This window comes from Scomber japonicus, chromosome 8, assembly GCF_027409825.1.
Source record: "Scomber japonicus isolate fScoJap1 chromosome 8, fScoJap1.pri, whole genome shotgun sequence".
NCBI lineage: Eukaryota > Metazoa > Chordata > Actinopteri > Scombriformes > Scombridae > Scomber > Scomber japonicus.
In genome coordinates, this window is record NC_070585.1 from 16425807 (window position 1) to 16438653 (window position 12847).

General features: G+C 41.1%; 1 protein-coding gene across 6 annotated transcripts in view; it reads left to right on the forward strand.

The window, feature by feature from the left end:
• Nucleotides 1-11529, forward strand: part of LOC128363136 (protocadherin alpha-C2-like) — a 45365-nt gene extending 33836 nt beyond the window's left edge. For all 6 annotated transcript variants that reach the window (XM_053324058.1, XM_053324060.1, XM_053324054.1 and 3 more), the window contains one exon: nucleotides 8342-11529. In XM_053324058.1, the coding sequence (XP_053180033.1) occupies nucleotides 8342-8649 (308 nt within the window). In that variant the 3' untranslated portion in view covers nucleotides 8650-11529. The remainder of the gene's footprint in view (nucleotides 1-8341) is intronic.
• Nucleotides 11530-12847: the final 1318 nt, after the last annotated feature.

Below are 12847 nucleotides of genomic sequence, written 5' to 3' on the forward strand. Positions count from 1 at the left end.
ATACATGAGTATAGCTAGATTTCAATATTGCTGACATGTAGGAAACAATCTTTTGAAGAACTTCTACCATCAGGCATTTTTAATTTGTAAGACAGCCTGAGAAATTGCAAATCTGAGCCAAAATGTGAAAATCAAATAGAATGGTAATTATTGGAAGTGCTTTGCTGTGAAGCTGCTTCGGGCAAGTGACGCACATGGGAGTGTCAAGTTAGCTCTCTACTTCATAAACATCAAGTCTAAATTTAACATTCACATATTTTGCTGCATTTTGTTGACAGAGCTGCAGGAAAACTGCAAGGTTAGAACAGACATATATAGTTTCCACCTTGCTTAGAAAGGTTGGTGCCCTATCCTTATTATGTTAACTAATGATGGCAAAACAGAGGGTCACACTCAATGGAAGAAGTCACATTATTTTCAAAAGGCTTGAAAACAACAACAAGGCTTGTGTTTTCCCATCTGGCCTTCATCAGGATGGAACAGACAAACAACAAACAAAGCATAACAACACTGGTAGTTTAGTGCTAGTTTAAGAACAGAAACATTGGGGAAAATGACAGCATATTCTATGCCAGATGACATTTCAACACAAAGTAATGTGAATGTCATTGCATATGATGACATATCTACTGCCCCTAACCAAGATATATGACCAGAGATGCACTGCATACACACTGTCAGCGCCCTCTGTGCATCGAAGAGAATTTGGTTGTCAACTCAACTTCTCCTCCAATTCTGTTTTATAAAAGCAGAAAAATATAGAGAGAAAAAGTAGCTGAGCAGAGTAAAATGAAGGAGAAGACAGGTGAGAGACCAAGACAGAAGTATGTATAATGACTGGAGTGAGGACGGCAGTGCAGTTCAGTTTAGATAAAGATGTGATTTGTTGTAATTAAGAATGTAGAGGTGGCGTGGCCTAGTGTCTTTTATAGACAGGAGGCGGTGGGCTGGGCAGGCAGACAAACTACCCACACACTGTCTCTTCCTACACACACACACACACACACACACACACACACACACACATACACACACAGCCTCCTCCTCTCTGCCATCGATTTCCTGCCTTGGCTGAGGACTTACAGCCTGGAGGCACTTCAAAACATGAGAGATAGAGAGACAAATAGATGGATAGAGAGACAAGGAGAAAGAGAGAGAAAGAGCAGAACAGACTGCAGTGACGTCATCAGGATGGGTCAGTGGTAACAAGATCAGCTGGTGAGGATTTAAGGTGGTCTAATTAGGTCGTGGCACTTCAGTCCACACTAACCCTGATTTGACTTGGGGCAAGCTGTCCCTTCTTTATCTCATTGTTAGCCAGGTTAAGAATGGAAATATTAGCTGAAGGCTCTATCAGCTTCAGGTCAAACTGAGTTGGGGTTGGATTAAAGATAATTATGAGAATGTCAAATAATATGAAAAAAAATCTGGAGCTTCCATGCTATAGTATAAGATTGAAAAAGATTTGTGTTCTTACTTTGAGAATGATTATCATGTCCCAGAAATGATACAAATTGAGATATTCATTCAATGTGGCCTGTCACATCCCTATGAGTCATAGACAGTGCTATTTATAGCTAAATTGTCTTGTTTGTTAGGCAGACTGTGGTCCTTAGGTGGGGAGCAGGGGTATAGGGGAGTTTGGTCTGTTTTAGAGAATAGTTTCAGTGTGGGTGCTGTTTTGCCTCACAGTCTATTTTTTGCTCTGAGCAATTGACAACGCCCCTGTTTCTTCCCTTTTCATTTAGAGCATGTGGATTTGTGTGTTGGTATTAATGTGTGTGTTTGTTTAGTTGCATACATGTGCTGGCACATTTTATTTTGTGGTTTCGTGTGTACATGTGTGTTTGTGTGCGTGAGTGCTTGGCTGTTTTTCTGAGTGTGTTTTGGCTGTTTGCTCTGTGTGCTGCTCCTGCTGTGACAGATGGAGCGCAGCCCACGCCCAGATTAACAGACCCACATTAATGAAATCAGGGTTCTGCTCACTGTCTCTCTCCCTCTCTCCCTATCTGTTCCTCACTCCTTTATCATCTTATTCCGCTTTCACAGCTTTGTCTGTAAACCAAGGGCACTTAGGGATTCAGAGAGAACCATGCAGAATTGTAACCATCCCCAAGGGAGATGGGCAGAGAGAGAAAGCTAGGAGGAGGGAGGTGGGTGGTTTGCAAAGCAAGGGACTGAAAAGGAACAAGAAACACACAATAAAGGATGAGGTGGATTGGAAGGTAGAGCAGAGACGGACATGAACTGTTTGGGAGGGAGTGACGATGAATAAATCGGAGGGATAGACTGAAGCAAAGTCTGCAAAAGAAAGAGAGGAATCTGTATGAGGCTGCTGTTGCTAGGGGAGAGTGGTTAGACCAGACAAAGAGAGAGAGAGAGGGAGAGAGAGAGAGAGAGAGAGCTTGCAGCATTATTCTCCATCAGCACAAGCACTGTCATCATGACTCCTTCCAATGTCCTACTGCTTCACTGGAGGAAGTTGTTTCCAAGGCAACCATTCATGGCGCCTAATATTGGCAGGAGAGAGGAAAGGAGGGAGCTGTTATATAGAGGGGAGTGCAAACATATGGTGTAGGGCAAAAGGTGCTGAAATGGGTTGGGGGTTGGTGGTGGTGGGCGGGGGGGGGGGGGGGGGTTACTGTAGCATCAGGTGAAGGACAAGACAAAAGGAGGAGTTGACAGAAATGCACATACATGAGCAAAATTTAAAAACTGAACCAGAGGTAGTGATAGAGTCAAAGGAGGAAGGGATGTGTTTGGAAGGTGAGAGTCGGGGATAAGAGGTGTAAAGGGAAGGAGAGAGCAGAGGAGTGAGTAACAGAAGGAGAGTGACCTACATTCACTGGGGTGGTGGTGTACTGCAGAGTTGGATGCAGGTTTACTGTTTTCTGTATCAGCCCTGATCGCACGCATGCAATGAAACATACACGCAGAGGGACAGAGAAAAGACAGATATGATTAGAGGGAACAGTAATCCTCTGCAGTAAGCACCTGTCAGGCCAAAAATGCACTGAAGGGTGAACGCAATAGAAAAGTAAGGGAGAAAAAGGTTATATATAAATATCCCAAAAACTAAGACCCTGGATATAAAAACTGCTGTTGAGAAGTTGGGACCACCACCTGATCCATTTATATGTATTGAATCATTATCTGTCACATCAGGAAGGGCAGGTGAGTGTTTCAGGTCAAATTTGAGATATTATGTCTGAGTGGAGGAAAAAGAGATAAAGACAGAGTTGGGCAAGGAACTTATAAAGAGAGTAAATTCAATTTATGGTTGCATGTTATACTTTTTTGCCGCAAAGTGATTTTTGGCAGAATCAAAAAGGCAAGGTAGAACACTCTAGAAGCTGTCAGGGACTTCTTACTGTTTCCGAACCCCTGCGCCCCATCTGTTTCCTATTCTCAACTTCAGTGCTTTGCTTTCCTTTTATTGTCACTGTGTTTTTTGATCCCATCCTGCACTCTCCTATTCTTTAAATATCTTGCCAGCTCTATCTCTCTTTCTCTCTCTCTCTGGAGAATGAATGGATTTCTGCTTCTCTTCTAACACTTTTTTTTGTCATAGTACCCACACATACTAACTACACACTACACAAACAGATACACAGGTATCAACTCAACACACATCCCCTCAACACACAAACACACACACACACCTATACTGGGTGCTATTTTTATTGTGTTAAGTCCTGTCACTTGGGATAACTTGTGTCCACCATCTGCCACATGATCCAGCAGGTAACAGACTGCAAGGTGCTCAACCTGGCGTGAAACCCAACAGATGTGCGCACAGACACACAAACACACAATTGTACACTCAAACAGCACTGTTCTTAAGAGCTTATAATCAGTTATCTTTGTCGTGTTTTTAACCATGACACTTTTACTTATGTCTTTCACTTATGCAAGCAGATTGGGTAATATATGTTGATTTATGCAGGCACCTAAATGTATTCTTCTACCACCACCATAGGCATAGAAGTGAAAGCACATACACATGATTATGAATTATGTTTTATAGACTGCAGTATCACACTTTTTTATCAAAATGTACACAAATGTTGCACAGCTCACTAACAGACACAGGTGCTATCTTGGAAAAGGGTGTGGTCCCTCCAAGCGTCTGCCATCATAACAATCACGCTTTTTTACTGCAGTGTAAAAAAAAAAAAAAAAAAAGAAGAAGAAAAAAGAGTTGCTCCTTCAGTATATTTTAATCCATTTTTTTCTGTCCTCCTCCTACCCTCCATTTTGGTGGTGAGCATCGTGTTTCATATCTGCATCCTTGCACTTCCCTGCCCCTCTTCCTCCTCCTCCTCCTCTTCCTCCTCAGCTCGTTATGTAACGCTGCACTGCGCTTCTGCCCAACTGGCCCATGGTAGGGCGAGACAGGGGGATGAATAAAGTAGACGTGGCAAAATGGAGCTTGGGTGATTTAAGTGGCTGTGAAAACCTTGGGCGGCACAGGGGAGCGAAAGGACACGCAAAGATACTGGATGAAAACTCCAGAGATCAAACTTAAGGGTACAGATACAGCAAGAATCACAGTCTGTAATGTTATTGATCACAGTGGTGTGTATCAATCTAGCATTTCAAATACAGAGGGATAAAAATAGTGCAGGTTACAGATATATGGAAACAGTAATACAGTTAGGGGCAACAGTCGTCATCATCCTCGATAAAGCAGAGAAATCATCCTCCTCTCTAATGTGCCTGGCAGTTATCACTGATGGACAAGCTGTTTAATACCCAATCACATTAATGTTATCACAAGCATTGATAGGCATGATTAAGACTTTTGTCAATAACTGGGAGGGACTGGTGTTGGCTGGCTGGGTTTTCACGCCAGATTAGATGAAAGGTCAGGGGAAATGAGTGAGAGAGGGTGGCAGGGAAAAGAAAGAAGAAGGGGGAGAGAGGCTGAGCAGGAGGAACAGAGAGGAGAGAAGAGAGGGAGAATTTTGCTCTGCAACAGCCATCGACAAATCAGATAGAAGCAATGGCTGTGTGGAGATCAGTTATAGGTGAAGTGAGTCTGTTACCGCCATGAAGGAAAAGGAAAGAGGCAAAGAGCAAATGAAGAGAGAAAGGATATACAGGGATACATAAGATGACAGTTAAAATGGTTTAAATATAGAGGAGACAGAGGTCTAGTTTCCATTATAGGTCAAATCATGTGTCAGATTTGCTGGTAACATCCAAATATAGCTACATAGGCAGCAGTAAAGACTGATATGGCCTCTTCAGTTTATAATAAGAGCAGATAACAGCACAGCCAATTATTAGTTTTTTGTCTTTTTTAAGCCAGCAGTAAGACATTGGCCCTTTTAAGAGTTGCCCAGTCCTGTCTTCCTTTTTTGCATATGTCTGCTCTCAGCATGACTCATCACTCTCCGGGGTGTTGTTTTGTTTATGAGTGTAAGTTTGCATGGGGGCATTGGTGTCTCATCAAATTCCCACATTGAGTTTGACAGGTAATTTCTCAAGCAACGGCATGGACACTTTAGAGCAAAGCATTGCCTGCATTCTAGTATTCTGCATATTTCATCTAGTATTTTTGTGCACTTTTTCTTATGTTTGCTGGAGGAGTCAGATGAGGACTTATCATGGATGAGAGGACTCTTGCCTTGTAAACGAATGTGACTCTTGCAGTCTCTGTGTCTACATGTGGAGGAAGCAATGACTGGATCTAGACTGTCCTGTCCTAATCTCCTCAGTCTCTTTGTCAAATTCTGTCGTCTTTCTGAAGAACTTGCAGCTGTGTTGTCACAGTGGGTGAAAGCATGAGAACTTTTTGGCAAATAGTAATGTGGACCAATTCAAGTACAATGTCTGATTTTTAAGAATATCTGAGGGAATTACAGTTCCTTGAGCTGCAACTAACAATTATTTCCAAATACTATATTATAGTATTTTACATATATTTAAATAGTGAAACATCATAACATCATGAAATTGCTTGTTTCATCCAACCAACAGTCAAAAATCCAAACATATTCCAGTTATAGCAAATCATCACAATGGAGAAGCTGGAATCAGAGCATGTTTGTTGTTTTCTTGCTTGACATGACTAAAACAATTAATTGTCTGATCAATTATCAAAATAGTCACTGAGTAATTTTCTGCTGATCAACTAATCTTTTCAGCTCTAATTCAAACTAAGTATTCTAGATACCCTTTAGAGAGTGTGTGTGTGTGTGTGTGTGTGTGTGTGTGTGTGTGTGTGTGTGTGTGTGTGTGTGTGTGTGTGTGTGTGTGTGTGTGTGTGTGTGTGTGTGTGTGTGTGCTTTCAGATTTTTAAATGAAATGGAATAGAATGGCATTCTCTGCTTCGACTCAGGCAGACGGAGGAGCTTTGCAGCAGTGCGTGCCTCTATGACTGATTAGGATTGTGTGCCAAGCGGGAGACATCATGTTTGCTACGGATTTATTCCATGAATCCTTCACTGTGAGCAGATCTCACTGGGAGTTAGTGAAATATGGAAGGGAAAACAAGTATGAGCAAAGAGAAGACTGTAGCAGTAGTTATAAAAGAAATAAGATTGGAGTGCATAATATTTGAAAAAGGGGACAACTTGAGATTGATCTCAGTGATGTAATGGAGGATTGAGGTATGTTGATAGTGTTTAGAAACAGTGGGCTACAGTCTCCCTGGGATCATTTTGATCCTAGTGTGTTGCATCACAGAGTCATCATAATCTGAGAAATTTCAGATAAGTAACTGAGTTGCTGCCCTTATTGCCATCTGCAAAGAGGCTGACCTTGTCTTCACCTCTGTTTGCAATCTGTTTCCCACTATTTTTAGGATGACACAGTCTACTTTGTGTAAAAGCTGCAACATGAGGAAAGGGGAAACTGAACATACACTGTGTATTTTGGAGCTGGCTGGGTCAGAGGGATACGATAAGATTGTGGGATGGTATTCTCTGCCCTGGGTACTGCATTAGGTCAGGCTACTTCTCCAGACACTGTTCCTTCTGGTCGGATGGAGCCCTGCTCAGCTAATCTCCCCTTTGGAAAGAACTCAAAAAAGAGTCAAAGAAATAAAAGGGAATATGTGAGGCAAGTGTGGCAAGTAGGTCACTGCTATGAGGAAAGAACCAAAGTGATGGGGTCTTTTACTGGTAGACTGACTTTAGCTTTGTTATTTACTACACATAAACATTCATACAATGACACACACTCACACACAAAATGGAATGGTTTGATCATTCCTTAATATACAGGCTGGGTGGTCATGCCTTCCTAAATACAGTTACCCCTGCCAATGCCTCAATAATGTTGTGCTGGCTTTGTGTCCACTTTTCTTAGTGTTATAAGTGTTATACTTGTACATGTTACAGAAATCTTCCTCTGAAATCTTAACTCTATGTCTGTCCCCAGCCTTTAATATTTTGATGGGAGTTTTAATGTTTTATTAAATTGCGCCACGGATGTTAGCAGTGGCAGGAGGGGGCCTTTGATTCATTGCCACTTAGCAGTCTCTTTATGGAAATCTCTCTTTAAGTTCCACTACCTCCTACCTTTTATAGCATAGCCATGGCTTTTCCTCAGGGAATGGTACTTATTATTGACGATAAGATTTTTTCAGTCACTGCTGTGAAGATCAGTGGATTCTTGTTACGGTCAGATTTTTGACACAGTATGCCAAATATATGTACATAAAAGGGCATGGCGAATTCTTTGAGTTTGCAGTTAATTTTACAGTTAGCTGCTAAAACTGCCTCCCACAAGCACATTCTGCAAGTGACGGGTCTTAAAGGTTCAGGGTGAGATTTGTCAGATCTAAACAAGACTTCAAATGTAAGAAATACTGAGATTGAGATATACCTGTACATGTATGAAACAAAATAGAATTCATATATAAGACATACAGTGATTCACAGTAGAAAATATTGCATATACAAAATATAAGCCACTGCAATTTATCAGACAGCCTCTCCTTGAACATGACTGGTTTAGTGCAGTAGCAGCTTAGTGAATTTCAAGTTCAAATTTCTGAAATAAATCTAGTAGTTAGTTCAAAAACACAAATAACAGGTTTTTAATAAGAAATGGAGAGTAGTAGCCAACAGTGAGGAGACAGAGTTAGATGCAAAATGATTAGTAAATCTTATCCAGTGTGTCTGAAGAATTTTGCCAGTGAATGATACCTGGCAATTGCAGCTTTTTGTGTTAAGGTTCAGAGCTCTTAGGATATAATGTTGGCAAATTTAATGCTGACGGTCACAAATGTCACAAATAGTGGTCCATGTATCATAATTATTGACATCTTTCTGAAGCAAATAAATAGCAAATAATAATCCGTCATCTATCTCTTTTTGTTTTCTTTCAGATGCTGAAGGGGGAGAGGTGTCACCCCCAATGGGTGCTGGCGTAGACAGCAACAGCTGGCACTTTCGCTATGGCCCCGGCGGTCCTGGTGCACCCCCACAGCACTTGAAGCCTGGTGAGGTTCCCCCAGAGGCTTTCATCATCCCAGGCTCCCCTGCCATAATATCCATCAGACAAAACCAGGGAGGAGAGGACGACAAGAGCGATTTCATCACCTTCGGTAAGAAAGAGGAGGCCAAGAAAAAGAAGAAGAAGAAGAAGGAGAAGAAAGACAAGAAGGATAAGGGAAAGGATGATGGAGATGAGTAGAGGAGCAGAGAGAGAAAACAGCAATGAAGAAAAGGGCGTTGTTAAAACAGAGGTACCAACCAAAGTCCACTGGGCAAAAAGAAAATGTGAAAACTATTATGAATTTTCCAATTTCATTTTATTAACTATTTTCGATGAAAACATTTTAAAGCTCTTTCTGTTTTGAACCTGGCCTTACCAATATTTATTTTGCCTTCAGTCCCTTACTGAGGTAAATTATTGATCTTGCCTTGATAAACAATAAAAGGATTGATTTTCCTCCACGCCCCTATGTGCCTATATACCACAAGTCAACTAATGTCATCCTTTGAAATAAGGAAAGACCACTCTTTGCCCTTGTCTTGAATTTTTTGTCCTTTAACCCATTGGGCGTGTTGGCACCTCTGTCTTACCCCCTCCCCAACTATGATTTGTAAACCATTCTCTGTGAGAGAAGACAAATACTTTGTTCAAGAACAACAAAAAGCTCTGTGCCAGCTAAGGAAAAGAAGAAAGACAACGAAGATTGATTCAGATGTATGCAATCTGGAGCTGGACACACACTACTTGTAAATAGCACAGGAGAGAGTCACTGAAACTACGGCTTGACATGACACTGCTGCAAAATCCTCTGGTAACTACCAACAGTGTTTCCTGAGATCTCATGCACACACACGCATGCTCACACACTCAAACATGCAAACAAACACAGAGACACACACTTATCATGACAAGGTGGACACGGAAAGCACTTGAGACCTGGAGAGAAGGAGGGGTAATAAAAAAAAGGAGAATCAACTGACATCAAAGAAATGTGCTTAAAACTAGACACTGCAAGCTTTTTGCCCTGCACAGTCACCAATGCGGTGCACATGTGTACATCAACTCTCTCAGGCTGGAAGCAGCATCCTTTGCAATCACTCTGTATTTAGCTCACTGCAGTTAGAAGGACACAGAGAGCTACATCTCCAGACAGAACCCCAACTGAGGAATGCAGAGAGCACAGGAAAGATGGAGAGATGGGAAGATACCTCACATTCTACTGAGGATCACAGAGGGAAGAGTCCCGCTGAGCTTGCTTGTGACTCCGCTTTCAGTCAGTGGACTCTGATGAAACCTTACAGAATATTAGGAGAGTCTTGAGATTTTGATAATACTGTCTCTTCTTCCCCTGCTGCAGCAAAAGCCTAATGCTTTCTGCTTTGAATGTTTGGTAGCAACCAGTCCTTACCTGATACCTTGAGTTTACAACTGCTCACCTGCTTGTACTTGCCCCAAGCTGCCACAAGCCATCCTCTCCTCCCCCCCAACTGCCTTTTTCCCCCACAGTCACCCATCCCACTGACTGCCTCTTCATGTGATGATGAAGTTTGTGAACTTAATCTGTTTTTCTTTATTCTCTAAAGAGATTCACTATTACATCCTTTTTATTTTTGTTCCTCACAGCTTTAACTGCTTTTTGCATGTCATGCCCGCTCCCATTTGCCCTCAGAAACTGCCCCCTTACTCCCGCTCTGAACCCCCCTGCTCAGGATCCATCCTGGGAATGGCCTGCTCTGAACATTGTGGTGTGCTGAGAACAGCATGGAGTAATGTGGATGAGGCCTGGGGAAGCCAGTCGGGGGTCAACACCCTGAACTCTTTGTCAGATGTCTCTCTAAGTGCAAAACGGTTCAGTGCTTTTAACTTGTGAATACTACAGTACGCTGTTCATTTCCTGTTTGTAGCCACTGATGAGAGGGGACCAGGTGGGATGAGGCAGATTACAGGGGTGGAGGACTGGGATAAAGTGAGGAGACAGGTGCCGTGGGCTGGCCCTCCCCCTCCATGTGCAAGAGAAGAAAACTGATTGTTTAGGATCATTGAGTCACATAGATTTTATGTACGCTGTAAATGTAGCGTAGACTTTTCATAGATTGTCTCTACACTAGTAATTGAAACCTGCTAAAAATATGGGCATCTAGGGATTCCCATCCCACAGCTATATCCCACCAATCCTCTCTCAGGAGGTTTTGAAAAAGAGACATGCCTCAAGACCTGCTTCTGTTGGTTCCTGTCCCCTGCCTGTAACTTGTTGCCATGTCCCCAAAGTTTTGCGGTTCAGTATGACGTCACTCCATTAAGTGGCTGCTGCATGTACTGCTCTAAGGAAACACATACTATATAGAGAAATATATATATAAATAGATAGATGGCTATGAGTTTATTCTTTTGTATTATCATTTTTCTTCATTACTCGCGCAGGAGTTATTTGTATGTACTTCTGTCTATGCCAAACATCTATGTACTACAATCTTCACGCTCCACAGATGTTGTATGGCATTCACTAAACCTCTTTAGATATTTGTAAATGCTATAGTGTGATACCTTTCAACGCAAGTTTTTTTTTTTCTTTTCCAAACTATCATTTATGCTTTTGAGATCAAGCAAAGCAAGAAAAAAAAAACTTAAAAAAAAAAAATCACTCTGTGTCCGGCTTTGACATGACGATCTAACTAACACTGTAATATTGTAACTGAAATATGTATGATCCTATGATGAGCTATCACTTCCCTTTCACTCTTAAAAAAAGAAAAAAATGACTGAAAAAAATATTCCAGTGTAAAGAAAAAAAAAAGCAAAAAAAAAAGGTATATGTAGTGTATGCTTGTGTTTAGTGAGCGTTCATGCTGTCATTCTTTCCCAATGTATGGTGGTGAACTATGGTGGCAATGTGCTGTCCTATATGGACCAGCCCAGATCTGTTGTAAAACCCTTTTTTTGTACACCCGCTCATCAACTGTAACAGTGCAGTAGTGAATTTCATTTATTTCATTTATTTTCGGACTTTTTTATTTTACCTAAATGGATACAGTGGTAATGTGTTTTGTTTATAAATCACTAATAAAGTTTTCTTTCTTAAAAATACATTTGAATTTATTGTCTTGGGGCCATTTGTATGTGTGGATGTGTTTTACTTTCTCATTATAAGAGATTCATTGCAATGTGAGTCTTTAGACATTACAAGCATAATGACTGGTTTAGAGGGGTAACAAATAAAGGATATGACTGAATTTAGATTTTGGGTTTGTTTAGGATTTTTATTAAAATGGTGATACATAAGTAAACAGTTCATCTACATTTCTTAAAATACTGTGGAATGAATAGGACAATTTAAAATATGCAAATTACAGCTTTAATTTAAAATCAGTATCAGAATTTTATTTAACTTAGACAGATTATCTCAGGCAAGTTTCTAAAAGGTCAATGTGACATTCTATAAGAGTGGGAAATAATTGATTAGTTACTGGTAGAAAGAGTATGTCTCATCACATCAGCAAGGGCTCGGCTGCTCTCTTCTCTCACACATACTCACATCCCACTTCTTCTCTGCACTGACAAGCTTTCAGAAAAGCACATTCCCAGCAGAGGTAAGACACGCAGGCTGAGTTACCTGGCCAGCACTGATGCCTCATTTGTCCTTGTGGAAAGCCATAGTCACAGATGGTCGAAACAGTCCCTTGTGAAAGGAAGCTTCCAGACACAATATAATTTAATAGAGTGGCTAAGTAGATTTATTGTATCCCAGTGGGTGAATATAACAATGAGGAGTCATCAGTCATGCTGGCCTAGATAAAATTCAGCATAGATAATCAATACTTTTATCGAGTCATCCGCTTACACATGCAACTCTAGTTTCCTAAAAAGGTTAGAAATCCAGAAACAACAACAGAATTTCTATTTTGTTGTTATTTGTCTGTCTGGTATAATCATTCACAGCTGAGTATAAGGTAGATGTGTTTGCGTGTTTTTGTCTCTTTATACTCATGCTGCTCTTGAAATATATAAACTTAATGAAGCCTCACTCTTTCCAGTTTTGGCTTTCATCTTGGCTCCATAGAGAGGAGATAGCACTGAGAGAGGTTCAAGAGTTCATGTTATGCGTGCGAAAATGCTACATCCCATTCTCTCTCCAGGAGACAGATAAATGGTTTCTATGGTTACAGCTATTGGGGGGACAGTTTCTATAGCAACAGCCTTATATGCTTAGCAAACACAGGAGCATCTAACCAGTGGGATGCCCAGGATGAGGTCAAGGGTGTGTCCTTTCATGTGTCACAGGCAGCACAGATGACTGCTAAAAACACAAACAGCACCTCTGACTCCTTTAAATACACTACTGTTAAGAGCGGGTGATCCATAGAAGAACTTAATACCACCCACACATTTAAAATCCCTG